Source organism: Calliphora vicina, chromosome 1 (genome assembly GCF_958450345.1).
Source record: "Calliphora vicina chromosome 1, idCalVici1.1, whole genome shotgun sequence".
In the NCBI taxonomy this organism is placed as follows: Eukaryota; Metazoa; Arthropoda; class Insecta; order Diptera; family Calliphoridae; genus Calliphora; species Calliphora vicina.
The window spans coordinates 166,172,344-166,188,972 of NC_088780.1; the positions used below are offsets into that span (position 1 = coordinate 166,172,344).

Sequence of the window (16,629 nt, forward strand, 5' to 3'; positions counted from 1 at the left end):
TCAAGTTCTGACAAAAAGTGTCATTTTGTAGCAGAGTGTAATAATTAATACCTTACAGAAAGTAAATGAGCAAAAACATTTTGTTTTAAAATTTCAAATGGTCCTTATATGGGAACTATGACCAACTAAATACCGATCGCCATGAAAATAGGTCTTGCGATTTATGTTATTTCTGTTGAATTTTATTTTTAAGAGATTTTCGTAATGTAAATTTTAACCAATTTTTTTTTTTTAAATTTGTGTAAATATTGTTGGGTATATGACTAAAAAATGCGGAAATTTTTAAAAATTTTAGCTTTTAATTTGCAACAGTTGTACAATATAATACATTCAAAGTATTGGCCATTTACTTTTTCCCATCTTTCTAGCAACATATGGATTCCGATCCAAAAGAACTGCTGCCAGAGCATTCTGCATTGATCGAAACAAATAGTAGACGGATGGAGCAGAGTCTGGATTATAAAGTGGGTGGGGGGCGTTTTCCGGCCATTGCTCGCTTCAAACGAGCAATAGAAAATATCAGAAAATTTTGTTTTTGAGCAAATGAATACTTGATTTAATTAAGAAATAATTGAAACCAGTTCAATATGTGACAAATATTTGAATTGAAACGGTTTAAGAAATAGTTTTTTCTGTGTAATGGTCTGGTCAGATTTCAGCAGCTCATAATCATCATTCAAGAGCTCTCTGCTCTCAGGGAATTGGTACGAATCCAGCACTTTTTGAGTTTTACAACAATATTCATGGAGTAGTGACTCCAATTTTTGGTCTTCAAATTTATTTGGCTGGCCTGTGCGATTTTTGTCTTCCGTGAACCACACAAACCAACTCTCTCACGTTGAAACCTCGTAATCCACTTCACAATCGTAAGTTGTGAAATGGATTAAAAAAAAAAATTGATTGCCAACCAGCCTTGTAGTTTTGGTTATTTATAACCAAAGACCTTTCAAATTAATAAAAAATGTCGATGGTATCTCACACACATTTTGTTTTATTTAGATTTACAGAAAACAATTAATGAAAACCCCTTTATATAAAATAGTAAAATAGCCAAAAGTAAAGACATGAAATTTTGATTATGTACGACAACAATATATTGCTACAATGAACACAGTATAGATACCGTAACGTAACATGTTGAACCATTTTTTTATCTTCGTGTAAAATCGAGTCATTCGATTTTGAAGAAATCTCTACTAATCTGTTTTATCTAAGAAGAAATAATAAAATGAAAATTATTAAGAATTGGTTGAAATTTCTAAAAAATACTTTTGATGCATAGGTATGATAACTGTACAGAAAATATTGAATGCAATAATATTAGAGCTGTGTTAATGAGAAACAGATGGAGAACAATGAACAATTCGTAAGCCGCTATCCAGATTTGGTGAGTAATCGAATATTTTCTAATTGATTTGGAGCCAAAACAAATAAAAACACATAAAATTTCATTTTATTTGAATTAATACTATTATTTATTAGTTTCACAATAAAAATTAAAATTTCTTTAAATTTTTGATGAGAATGGTGTAGCTAATGAGTTCATTACTACATAAAAAAAAATCTGCAAGCACTCAGTAGTCAACATGGCATACACAAATGCAATCACTATTTATTTTCTATTTCTTTTGCTGGTCTTTATTTTTCTTTTTAATGAAACGCCAATGATTTTCATTACGATTCCATTATACCTACTATAGTACATTTAATATGTTTGTTTGCTGCTGCAGAAAGTAAGACCATCTAACAAACTCAATTGAATTGAATCAATCCATACGTTCAAACATCCATCTATCCATTCATCCATCTAGCCAACCATCAGTATACAACCTCCAAGCATCTACTTTATGACATCAAGTGATGATTTTTTATCATGAAGAGCAAAGATATGGCCAGCCATAATGTCCAATGGCAATGCTGCAGTTGGGCTATGGTAGGTGTGCTGCCGCACGTTGATACTTCAAATTGACGACAATTGCTGAAATGCTTTTCATCGGACAACATTTGAGCTGTGGCACGTGCAAATGCGGCCGAATTCTGATAGCATTTGTACCGGGCACTATTATAGATGCAGGTCTCATAAGCATAACGTGCGCTGCAAGTAATCAAGTTAAAAGGAAAAGAAATGAAATGAAATTTTAAAAATGTTGTGAAACATAATATTTTTTGCTATTTGTAGGACACACAAACAATTAAATGATATTAATATTGTACACTCATACTTGAGGTTTTTTTAATTAAAGTGAAGAGCTAGAATTATTTATTTTGGGAAAATATTTGTACAAAATGTTGCAGTTTTGAAGACACATTTCCTAATTAGGATTTTTCACTGAAATGCGGAGAATTATAGCAGTGTTTGTTGGAAAAAAAAACTTTCTCAAAAAACATTTTACATGTTATTTTTGTCCTTTTTCTGATTAACGATTTATGAGTGATTTTAGTTTTTTTTATATAAAAATCGATATTTGATGGGAAATAATAGTGATCACAGATTTTTGTCCTTTTTCCTCTAGGACTCCTTTTTAACGCCTTATGATTGATTTTAGATTTTTCATATAAAAATCGATATTTGGTGGTAAATAAGAGTGATCAAAGATTTTTATCCTTTTTCGTCTAGGACCTCTTATTAACGATTTATGAGTGATTTTAGATTTTTCATATAAAAATCGATATTTGGTGGGAAATAAGAGTGATCACAGATTTTTGTCCTTTTTCCTCTAGGACCTCTTATTAACGATTTATGAGTGATTTTAGATTTTTCATATTAAAATTGATATTTGGTAAGAAATAAGATTGATCACAGATTTTTATCCTTTTTCCTCTAGGACCTCTTATTAACGATTTAAGAGTGATTTTAGATTTTTCATATAAAAATCGATATTTGGTGGGAAATAAGAGTGATCACAGATTTTTGTCCTTTTTCCTCTAGGACCTCTTATTAACGATTTATGAGTGATTTTAGATTTTTCATATTAAAATTGATATTTGGTAAGAAATAAGATTGATCACAGATTTTTATCCTTTTTCCTTTAGGACCTCTTATTAACGACTTATGAGTGATTTTAGATTTTTCATATAAAAATCGATATTTGGTGGGAAATAAGAGTGATCACAGATTTTTATCCTTTTTCCTTTAGGACCTCTTATTAACGACTTATGAGTGATTTTAGATTTTTCATATAAAAATCGATATTTGGTGGGAAATAAGAGTGATCACAGATTTTTGTCCTTTTTCCTCTAGGACCTCTTATTAACGATTTATGAGTGATTTTAGATTTTTCATATTAAAATTGATATTTGGTAAGAAATAAGATTGATCACAGATTTTTATCCTTTTTCCTTTAGGACCTCTTATTAACGACTTATGAGTGATTTTAGATTTTTCATATAAAAATCGATATTTGGTGGGAAATAAGAGTGATCACAGATTTTTATCCTTTTTCCTTTAGGACCTCTTATTAACGACTTATGAGTGATTTTAGATTTTTTATATAAAAATCGATATTTGGTGGGAAATAAGAGTGATCACAGATTTTTGTCCTTTTTCGTCTAGGACCTCTTATTAACGATTTATGAGTGATTTTAGATTTTTTATATAAAAATCGATATTTGGTAAGAAATAAGAGTGATCACAGATTTTTATCTTTTTCCTCTAGGACCTCTTATTAACGATTTATGAGTGATTTTAGATTTTTTATATAAAAATCGATATTTGGTGGGAATTAAGAGTGATCACAGATATTTGTACTTTTTCCTTTAGGACCTCTTATTAACGACTTATGAGTGATTTTAGATTTTTCATATAAAAATCGATATTTGGTGGGAAATAAGAGTGATCACAGATTTTTGTCCTTTTTCGTCTAGGACCTCTTATTAACGATTTATGAGTGATTTTAGATTTTTCATATAAAAATCGATATTTGGTGGGAAATAAGAGTGATCACAGATTTTTGTTGTTTTTCCTCTAGGACCTCTTATTAACGATTTATGAGTGATTTTAGATTTTTCATATTAAAATTGATATTTGGTAAGAAATAAGATTGATCACAGATTTTTATCCTTTTTCGTCTAGGACCTCTTATTAACGATTTATGAGTGATTTTAGATTTTTTATATAAAAATCGATATTTGGTGGGAATTAAGAGTGATCACAGATTTTTGTCCTTTTTCGTCTAGGACCTCTTATTAACGATTTATGAGTGATTTTAGATTTTTTATATAAAAATCGATATTTGGTGGGAAATAAGAGTGATCACAGATTTTTGTCCTTTTTCGTCTAGGACCTCTTATTAACGATTTATGAGTGATTTTAGATTTTTTATATAAAAATCGATATTTGGTGGGAATTAAGAGTGATCACAGATATTTGTACTTTTTCCTTTAGGACCTCTTATTAACGACTTATGAGTGATTTTAGATTTTTCATATAAAAATCGATATTTGGTGGGAAATAAGAGTGATCACAGATTTTTATCTTTTTCCTCTAGGACCTCTTATTAACGACTTATGAGTGATTTTAGATTTTTCATATAAAAATCGATATTTGGTGGGAAATAAGAGTGATCACAGATTTTTGTCCTTTTTCGTCTAGGACCTCTTATTAAAGATTTATGAGTGATGTTAGATTTTTCATATAAAAATCGATATTTGGTGGGAAATAAGAGTGATCACAGATTTTTGTTGTCTTTCCTCTAGGACCTCTTATTAACGATTTATGAGTGATTTTAGATTTTTCATATTAAAATTGATATTTGGTAAGAAATAAGAGTGATCACAGATTTTTGTCCTTTTTCGTCTAGGACCTCTTATTAACGATTTATGAGTGATTTTAGATTTTTCATATAAAAATCGATATTTGGTGGGAAATAAGAGTGATCACAGATTTTTGTTGTCTTTCCTCTAGGACCTCTTATTAACGATTTATGAGTGATTTTAGATTTTTCATATTAAAATTGATATTTGGTAAGAAATAAGAGTGATCACAGATTTTTGTCCTTTTTCGTCTAGGACCTCTTATTAACGATTTATGAGTGATTTTAGATTTTTCATATAAAAATCGATATTTGGTGGGAAATAAGAGTGATCACAGATTTTTATCTTTTTCCTCTAGGACCTCTTATTAACGACTTATGAGTGATTTTAGATTTTTCATATAAAAATCGATATTTGGTGGGAAATAAGAGTGATCACAGATTTTTGTTGTCTTTCCTCTAGGACCTCTTATTAACGATTTATGAGTGATTTTAGATTTTTCATATTAAAATTGATATTTGGTAAGAAATAAGATTGATCACAGATTTTTATCCTTTTTCCTCTAGGACCTCTTATTAACGATTTATGAGTGATTTTAGATTTTTCATATAAAAATCGATATTTGGTGGGAAATAAGAGTGATCACAGATTTTTGTTGTTTTTCCTCTAGGACCTCTTATTAACGATTTATGATTGATTTTAGATTTTTCATATTAAAATTGATATTTGGTAAGAAATAAGATTGATCACAGATTTTTATCCTTTTTCCTCTAGGACCTCTTATTAACGATTTATGAGTGATTTTAGATTTTTCATATAAAAATCGATATTTGGTGGGAAATAAGAGTGATCACAGATTTTTGTCCTTTTTCCTCTAGAACCTCTTATTAACGATTTTTGATTGATTTTAGATTTTTCATAAAAAATTGATATTTGGTGGGAAATAGAGTGATCACAGATTTTTGTTGTCTTTTCTCCAGGACTTCTTATTAACGATTTATGAGTGATTTTAGAATTTTCATATAAAAATCGATATTTAGTGGGAAATAAGAGTAAGATGATATTTAACTACATTGCTATTTTCCTCATCACTTCTGTGTTTTCATAAGTTTAAATTAAATGTAAAACATGGCTATATATATGTATGTAATTAGGTGTGTAAATAAGTGTAAATGACAATGAGTTAAATTCTCATGTTATTATTTGCTTTACAAACAAATTGTTAACTTAATAAAACTTACCAACAAAATTCCAAAAACTTTTCCGTTATATTTTTCTCCGAGTGTAGACCTTCTGACAAAATATTTTGAAAATTTTTCGTACAATGCATCCAATCCTCTTGTATGTAGGAAAAACATTCTTTGTGACTTAAATAATCTGGATAAAATGAAAGAGAAGAGAAGCAAATAAATCATGAATAAAAGCAAATTTGTCATATTAACAAATGTATCAAGTTGTCTTTTCTAATTTGACACAATAGTAAACTTATTGCATATTAACAAACAGGAAGATGTGGTCCAATGGGTGGTGGTTGGTTGATGTGTTTGAGAGAGTTTGAGTGGAAAATGTTGGTACTTTGTATTTAAATGGAAATTGGTAAATTTGTTACTTAATGTCACATTTCACAGAGAATAAGTTGATTTTGGTGTTTTGTTTGTGTCAAATGTCCTTAATGTGCAAAAAAATAAACAGAAACATAACCAAAACCAAAAGATACATATATTTTGCAGACGTGTCGATAAGTAACTGGCATAAACCAGCAAACAAATTAGAGGGATTTTGATTTGTAAAAGTCTGTTTATTTTCAACTACATTTTTGATAATAATTTTTAATAACAATGTGTGTAAAATGATAGTAGCTGAACTAAAAAACCAAATCCCTAATAGTTTTGCAAAGTTGGCTCTAATGTCATTTTAATGGGATTTAAAAGTTTGTCTACATATGAGGGTCTTAGCTACATATGTAGCGTATACTTAATATTTATTTGCTTTTCAAATTGCATATTAAGTATACGCCACATATGAAACATTTGGAGATATTCATGATTAGTGTTGGGTTATGCATGCATAAAATTGAACAGAGTTGTAGATTGGAATGATTCACACCAAGTAGGTACTGGTAGTTCTACAAAAAAAGTACAAAAACAATAATATTGCATATTGGTGTATAACACACTTAACTACGAAAAAGCTTCTAGGTTTTGAAACTGGGACGAAACGAAACATATCGTTCAAACAAATTAATTTTTCAACATTTACTCTTCTGTTTTCGATAACATTTGCTATACATGTATGTATGTATGTATGTATTCCATGCCCACACAAAACTTAAAGCTCTCTAGAATTTGGAGGTTCAAAGTTAAATTTTTTTGATAGATTCGTGCAATATACCTAAAATAAAACTGTTAATAACTTTAGAACTGTTAGTGGGATTTTAAAATATTTGACATTGTATTAAATCTAATGAATCCTAGAATTTTTTTTCATGAAATCATTATCTCATCAAAACTGGGTATAACATTACGTTCTTGAACAAAGGAAATCTCAAAAATTCTATCTTTGTTTTTCCAAAGATGTTCATTGATGTTACAATTCTTTGAAATTTAACCATATTTTATTCAATTGAAATGTTGTGACTTTAATAGCAATAAATCTAAGCATAATAAATATAAGAAATGTATAAAATAATCTGCAAATGTTAGCACAAAATATCCATATTTTGATTTATGACCCTCTTGTCGCAAACCAATGTTATTCATGTGTATTTCTCTTCAAAGTAAGGTTTTCTCATTAATATTTAATACTTTAAAGTCAAGTGCAAACATACGAATGTTTATAGCTGACTTTAAAATACAATTTGCCACAATTTTGACCTTATGTTATTTAATCAGTAATAAAGTAACGTTTATTTGAGCCATTTCCATGAATTGACTTAACTTTATTAAGAATGTTTTGTAATTGAAATGTAGCCTTTGGTTCTTATAATATATTTTACATACATACTTATATATATACATATATTAGGCTGTGTCGATTTGCATGGACGATCAAAAAGTAAAAAATCAAATAGCAGAAACGCAATCTACGGAAAGATCCTAAGAAATTTTCCCCATGAAACCATAGGTCTGAAATCAAATCCTATCTTCTTTTATCCAATAAAAAAACTATTAAAAAAAATAAATACTGAAATATCATTGGATAAAAGACGAAATGCGCAAGATATGATTTGATGTTAGACCTATGGTTTCTTGGGGAAGATTTCTTAGAATTTTCCGTAGAATGCGGTTCTGCAATACGATTTTTCGTGAAAAAAATCTACCCACTTTAACGTATATATATTAGAGTGACAGCCGATTTTTTTTTTTTAGATTTCAAAGAGTGCCGGGTGGAATATTGTGACACTAGGCCTAAATGTTAAGTGCTGAAAATTTGAGCCAAATCGGGCAACGATTTCTGGACGCGCATCGAGGTCAAAGTTCAGATATATGCAAAATTATACTATTTATATGGGATAAATAGGTGAAACTCGTTAAATTTCTGCATTGTTTTCTAGAAATGTATAGATTTATTTATATTAATGAATATTACATTAAAATTTTTTTTTTGGAAGTTAACCCTGCATCTCCTTTGTGTCAAAATGACCCAAAAACTGTATTATCGCCAAAATTCGGAAAATATGCAAATTTTTCAGATATTTTAAAAATTTTGCTACTAAATAAATACTTTTGCAATTGAATGCAAAAGAATCGAAATGTGTACGTAATTATCGTTGTAATGAGATATAAGTGACAAAATTTGGTTAAAAAATGTTAAAGTTATTACAAATTCGCCAGACCATTAACGTGTTTCAGGCCACTTGAACAAAAAATTTAGGAAAAAAAATTAATATATTTCGAGAAAAATTAAAATAAAAGCTCATTTTTACTTAAAATATGTCCATATTTACTTGTATATAAGTTTTTGTCTTCGTAGGATACCGTTAACCTATTCGCAGGTATGGCCAAAAAAAATAATTTTTTTTAACGGCTGTTTCAAAACTCCATTTTCAAATTTTTAAAAATTTTGTTAAACAAATTTCAGATTTTTTCGATCATCACATTGGGGTTTATTGAGATCAAAATAGGGAATAAAAATATTGAAAAATTATGTCAATACCTCTTACAGTTTTTCCGTACCTGCGATTGAAATTTTGCGTTTTTCAAGAAAAACTAATTTTTTGTCCATATTTAGGCGAATTAGTCCAATTTCCTTACTGTTATAAATTTTAAGTAAAACCTATTCATAACATTATAGTCCTTATAATTTTAAATATGTTCTGAAAGTTTTACTAAAATCGGAAAACGATTACCTTTGAATCGTGAAGGTCAAAGGTCAAATTTTTCAATATTTGGAATTTCTAATGAAAAGATAGCGAAATGTTACATATTTTTGGGCCGATTTTCATGAAACTTGTGGAAAATATAACATAAAGTCCAGAATTTAAAATAACAGCACAAAAATGGAAATTAACCCTTAGCAGCACTTGGGGTCCAAATTATTCTCAACTTTTAAAATCAAGAAAAACACAACCATTTTGACCCCAAGTCCTCTTAAAGGTTAAAATTCATTTTTGCACTGTTGTTGTAAATGCTAGACCCCAATATATATTTTCCTCAAGTTTCATGAAAATCGGCCCAAAAATATGTAACATTTCGCTATCTTTTCATTAGAAATTCCAAATATTGAAAAATTTGACCTTTGACCTTCACGATTCAAAGGTTATCGTTTTCCGATTTCAGTAAAACTTTCAGAACATATTTAAAATTACAAGGACTATAATATTATGAATAGGTTTTACTTAAAATTTATAACAGTAAGGAAATTGGACTCATTCGCCTAAATATGGACAAAAAATTAGTTTTTCTTGAAAAACGCAAAATTTCAATCGCAGGTACGGAAAAACTGTAAGAGGTATTGACATAATTTTTTCATATTTTTATTCCCTATTTTAATCTCAATAAACCCCAATGTGATGATCGAAAAAATCTGAAATTTGTTTAACAAAATTTTTAAAAATTTGAAAATGGAGTTTTGAAACAGCCGTTAAAAAAAGTTATTTTTTTTGGCCATACCTGCGAATAGGTTAACGGTATCCTACGAAGACAAAAACTTATATACAAGTAAATATGGACATATTTTAAGTAAAAATGAGCTTTTATTTTAATTTTTCTCGAAATATCTAAATTTTTTTTCTAAATTTTTTGTTCAATTGGCCTGAAACACTGTAATGGTCTGGCGAATTTGTAATAACTTTAACATTTTTTAATCAAATTTTGTCATTTATATTTCATTACAACGATAATTACGTACATATTTCGATTCTTTTGCATTCAATTGCAAAAGTATTTATTTAGTAGCAACATTTTTTCAAAAACTGAAAAATTTTCATTTTTCTCTAATTTTGGCGATAATACAGTATTGGGTCATTTTGAACCAAAGGAGATACAGGGTTAATTTCCAAAACTTTTTTTTTAATGTAATATTCATTAATATAAATAAATCTACATATTTCTAGAAAACAATGCAGAAAGTTAACGAGTTTCACCTATTTATTCCATATTAACAGTAAAATTTTGCATATATCTGAACTTTGACCTCGATGCGCGTCCAGAAATCGTTGCCCGATTTGGCTCAAATTTTCAGCACTTAACATTTAGGCCTAGTGTCACAATATTCCACCCGGCACTCTTCAAAATTTTAACAAAAATTTTTTTCCATACAACTGATTGTCACTCTAATATATATATGTATGGATTTGTGTAGATATTTACCCTGCAGTTTATTGAACTAGTTCCGCCATATTGAATTAGTTAGCCACTGAGAACTACTACTAGTGAATTTTCAAACCACGAGCAACGTTAATGACTGGTGAATTTAACATGGAGATGTCATTCCAGGCGACCGATTAGCACACTCAAATACAGTAATAACACTTCACTCTTAAATTCAATAGTACTAATACTCCACAATTTGGGAAAAAAGAGAGCGGGGTTGAACCCATAACTTCTCGTTTTATAGTCAAATGCGCTAATCACTAAGTCATGGAGCTCTTATTTGTAATGCTCGGTATTTGTTATTAAGAATTGCATATGAGCCTATTCTCCATTTTTGCATTTTCTGCATTATCAGTGAGTTACAAAATACCAACAGCCACATTCAGCATTACATGTGGTCATCGAAGTGGTATATTTTACAGGATTTTATTTTACTTGAATTTATTTTCAGAAACGTAAGACCAATATCTGTCTATTAGTTATTACTGAATACACTGGTGAATGTAGTAAAGTTTCCAACTGGCACTTTTCAAACTGCTGGGTAGTTTTAATCTTGATGATTAAGTGGAATTATCAAAATATTTACATATGTAATATGCCAAACTATTTTTTATTTTAATACTTAGAGATTATTATATTTATACTTTTAGCTTATTTTCACATACATATGGGGCAAGTCCCAGAAACAGTCTACCAACAAAAAAATGTTTAAATGAATCAAACTTGGAATTCTTAATTGTAATATTAGACTAAATATGTATATTATCTATATCAGTGGTGCCCAAAATCACAATTCCCTAGCACGCGTAATAGGGCAAGAAAATTCTGCTGACGTTACTTTGATACACATACACTATAAGCTTACTTGTGAGTTTTCTTATAATGATCATGTGTTTGTTGCTTTGTTTTCATCTCAGAGAACAAAATCAAATCAAATTCTCCGCTGTTCTTATAATGATCATGTGTTTGTTGCTTTGATTTCATCTGTTTTACCAACACAACCAAAGTTTTGATGGTATGTGTTCGGGCACCACTGATCTATATATATAAAAGAGTAACGTTACTGACTGACTGACTGAAGGACTGACTGATTCATCATCCTACAGCCCAAACGACTGAAGCTAGAATCATGAAATTTTAACTATGGGTTCCTCCCTCCCCAAAACGATCCACTAAGAAGGGATTTCCAACGTTTAAGGGGTAAAAACGGGCAAATCCGGTAATCTTATATCTTCAAAACTAATAAAGATACAAAAAACATTGAAATGGCATGTTACTCCATTTAAAAAATAAGCTGACAGGTGTTTCGTACTTTTTCGAAAACGGGTAAAAACTGTATTTTGGTACTTTTTTGGCACCCTATGTATCTTTTAAACCAATAAACATAGAAACAAAATTTAAAACGTATTCTTTACTTATCAAAAAATAAAAAATATGAGTTTGGTACTTTTTGGAAATTCGAACCCTTAAGGGATAAAAATTGTGTTTATTTTTGGTACTTTTTCATAAAATATGTTTTTCTATAATTTGACATAGACATTCGAATATTTTACTATGAGCTTCCACCACGATACAGAAAATTATTTTAATAATATTTTACCACCGCAATGGGAATAAAAAAGGTACCAAAAAGGGGATAAAATCGGGAAAATACATTTTATTGCAAATTATTAAGCCGATTTTGATAATTTTTTTTAACATTGGTTCCTGGATTCATACAAAAATTAACTAACAGGTTGTTATTTGGAACTTGAGTGCCATGATGTATTTTAGGCCAAATCCGGGTAAACAGTTTGGTACTTTTTTTAAAACATATTTATTATTGGGCACATTAACACAGATTTTAATCGATGGAGACATGTCTGTAGTATAAACAACTTTTGCAAAATGGAATATTTTTAAATTTCAAACTTGAGGATTGTTCAAGGAGGAAAAGGGAAATTGGTACTTTTCTCCTAATGGTACCTTTTTAATATTTTAAATTACTTCACTTATCGACATTAAAGTTAGATGATATGTATCTGAGTGAAGTTAGTGTTAGAAATAAGGGATTATATTTAGGTACCAAAATGTGAGAACTTTTCATTCTTCTAATGCTACTTTTTGAATTTCAGATTTCAGATAACGAGCGTCACGTAACGTGCGTCACAAAATGTTCTCGGCTTTTTTCTTTTAGGAATAAGATTTTGTGTGCTTTATTATGCCAAATTCGCCAAAATTACTTTTAATGTTACTTCCACTTTTTGTAACAAAAGGAAATGTCTTATGCCATTTGGAACTGCACTTAAATCTCACTATAGCGTATAGTATACGTTGGAGGTATCTTATTTGAAAAATCAAAAAATTTTCATATTTAAACATGAAAACGTGTACGAATGAAACGTTCGTCACGCAGGATTTACCCATATGTACATATGTATACAAAGTATTTTTCATATTTACAAAAACATTTGAATTTTTTTAATTTTTAATATAATCTCTAAGGTGTCTTTGGTGTTGTGTGTTCCATGTATTCCATCTATTTCAATGTGCCAGAGATAGTTTGTTCTGTGCAGATGTGGTGAAGATTGTTGTAAAACTCAACAAGAGCTTTAAAAATCATTCAAGCAGCAATTTCAAAACATTTGCAAGCAACAAGATGGGAAATTGGGTCCCATACAAATTGAAGCCGAGAGACCTTGAACGCTATAAAATGAAATAATTTTTGCACCGAATCATTACTTACAATGAAAAATGGATCCAATGGAGCCCGGTCAACCAGCCGAATTGACACCAAAGCCAAATATCAATGCGCTAAGGTAATTTGTTGGGGGCAAAAGGCTCCTATCTATTATGAGTTGCTGAAATCTGACCAGATCATCACATCATATGCAGCCAGACATGAAACCGTAATATTCCATCATGACAACGCTCGGCCACATGTTGAAATACCTTCTAAAAAACTATTTAGAATGAAGTGGTTGGGAAGTTTTGCCTCACCCGCCTTATAGTCCAAAGCGTGCCCGTCCAACTACTATTTGTTTCGATCGATGCAGAACGCTCTCTCTATGATACGTTTCACTTTGAAACAGAGTTTTTTAAGATATTGGCTTGATTCGTTCTTGGTCTCAAAAGATGAGCAGTTCTTTAGGTTCAGAATCCATATGTTTCCAAAAAGTTATGAAAAGGTCATAGCTAAAAATTACAAATGTTTCAAATGCATTTTTAAGACTAAAAAATCTAAAATTCTGAACTCTTTCTCTAATACTATTTCAATCTTTTCACTTAATTTAATTAATATTTATTTGTTCTCATGTTATATAGTACCTAAAAACGTCCATGACCTTAACATAAAATTGATGCTAATCTAGCAGAAATAATAAAAAAATTACTCATTAATAAACACCTAGTATTACATATATTTTAATGGACAAAAGTAGCTACTAAATTCCCTGAAAGTATGCAATACACTTTTTGATTGTTTTACCAAGAAACCACATTATGAAAATGTGATAAATGAAATTTGGTGATTCACACCATCTGATTTGGATTTTTTTTTTAGCTCAAAGTGTCCTTCATAAGCCAAACAAAAACCCATCTGTATGAATAATATTGGGTTTTGCTGGTTAACCAGTTAATAAATGAAAGTGCTTTGGAAAAATACACAAACTAATACATATACATACATATACATTAGAGTGCTCCAAAAAAATAAAATTGCCAATTGTGACCATCCCCTTCTAGAATTGTTGTATGTATTGTAGAAACAAGTTGTGTAACATATTAGGATGCTAAGTTAACGCTAACTGGTGCCGCAACGATGCTTATGTTTTGAGGTGCATTTACAAGTGGAAAAATGCAATTCTTTTAGTTTTTGTAAACATTTTTAAATTAAATAATTACTTTTGCCAATTAATTTAAAAGAATCGAAATGTGTACGTAATTGTTGTTCTAATAAGATATAGAACACAAAAATTGGTTAAAAAATGTTAAAGTTATTAAAAAATCACCAGGCCACTAACGTGTCTCAGGCCACTAGAACAAGAAACAAAATTAACATATTTTGAGAAATATTAAAATGAAAGCTAATTTTTACTTAAAATAAATCCATATTTACCGTTAACCTATTCGCTGGTATGACCAAAAAAATTATTTTTTTAACGGCAGTTTCAAAACTCCATTTTCAAATTTTTAAAAATTTGGTTAAACAAATTTCAGAATTTTTTGATTATCACATTGGGATTTATTGAGAACATAATAGGGAATAAAAATATGGAAAAATTATGACAATACCTCCTATAGATTTTCCGTACCTGCGAATTAAATTTTGTGATTTTCGAGAAAAACTAATTTTTTGGTCATATTTTCTCGATTGAGCCGAATTTCCTTACTGTTATGATTTTTAAGTAAAACCTATACAGAATATTATAGTCCATGTAATTTTAAATATAGTCTGAGAGTTTTACTGAAATGCGAACACGTCAACCCTTAAATCGAGAAGGTCAAAGGTCAAATTGTTAGCTCTTACGAAGAAAAATGAATCCATTACGATTAACCAAGGCATAAGATCATACGTGAAGACCGGTTAACCAGTCGAATTGACACCAATGTTTGTTCGAGCAATGGCGAAAAATCGTGCAGAATATATCGCCAGACATGTCTACGCTCGGCTTAATGTTGCAATAACTGTTAAAACCTATTTAGTTATTGCAAAGTTTTGTCACACCCGACCTATAGTCAAGACATTGCACCGTCCGACTACTATTTGTTTCGATCGATGCAGAACGCTCGCTTTGGGTTACGCTTCACTTTGGAACAGAGTATCCGAAATTGGCTTGATTCGTTCTTGGCCTCAAAAGATAAGCAGTTCTTTTGGCTCGAAATCCATATGAACAAATCCCACGCCCAATACAAAAGATCGAATATTTTTGTATATACATACAGGAAAAAGACGTTTCACGTATATTTCCTTTGAGAGAAATATGAAAAAAATCATAGATGCCTTTAAAAATTACCTATTTATCCTTCTATCCAAATAGTGAACACAAGGCAAACATTGAGAAACGGTATCTTATAATGAATTAATCATTTATTTTAATTGGGAACTTCCCCAATTTTTTTTGTTTGGACCAGCCTAATGTACATGCATATGTGTAAAACTGTCCATGCGTGCGTGATATACATACATTTATCTAAATGGATAAGTATAAGTATTCGTATATGTATGTATGTGAGTTTTACACGACATATTCCAAAAAGAAAAACTTTATTACGTATTGCCTTTAACAATTTGCTGACGGTTGTACTGTCCCTTTGTCGCCACATAAATAGGGAGAAAATTGAGTTTGAATATGAAGCTTGTACCATGTATCTATACCTATATATTTCCATCTGTATTTCTGTGTGAATACATGTGTTTCTTTCTCTTTAATGTTTGTATTTGTAGTTTGCTAATGACAAATATGACCAGCAGTTGTGGTCCTATTTCAGTTCTGTCCCGATTTTACCTATCATTTAGGGTGTTATTTTAAAACGTGAATGTCCTAAGCAGGGGGTTGACCCTTTTGGATTAAAATGGGATTATGTGATAGCTGGTCCAATGTAGTCACCGCATTGGTTTCACATACTGGTTACATAGAGCCAGTTACCGTACTAACTACTTAACTGTTTACTTGATCAGCTAAATAACTAATTATTTTAACATGTACGGATACCAATCGACCTTAAATAGTCAGTTAAACAGTCCAATAACCGATTGTCTCTAAACAAAACTTCCTCCCACAACTCTCCAATAGATTACTTTAGGTGGTTACAATAACTACATTCTAAAATACAATAAAAAATAAACATTTAAAGTGACTACACTCTAGGTTACTTAGAGACACTGAAGTGACAGGGGATGTCAGTATAATTATGCAAAAAATAAAAATAAACTGTATGAGAATTATATCAACATAATTTGTATAAAACCAATTTGTACGAATTATTCACAAAAAAAAACTGTAATACAAAATAAATGTTTAAAGTGATTACACTCTAGATTACTTAGAGACACTTAAGTGACAATTGACTCCACGCTAGATTA

General features: G+C 29.9%; 1 protein-coding gene across 1 annotated transcript in view; it reads right to left on the reverse strand.

The window, feature by feature from the left end:
• Positions 1-1,817: 1,817 nt before the first annotated feature.
• Positions 1,818-16,629, reverse strand: part of LOC135960368 (uncharacterized) — a 32,115-nt gene continuing 17,303 nt past the window's right edge. Inside the window, exons 3-4 of the mRNA XM_065511644.1 lie at positions 5,994-6,129; positions 1,818-2,095 (exon numbers count right to left, since the gene is read on the reverse strand). Of these exons, the coding sequence (XP_065367716.1) occupies positions 1,846-2,095; positions 5,994-6,129 (386 nt within the window). The 3' untranslated portion in view covers positions 1,818-1,845. The remainder of the gene's footprint in view (positions 2,096-5,993; positions 6,130-16,629) is intronic.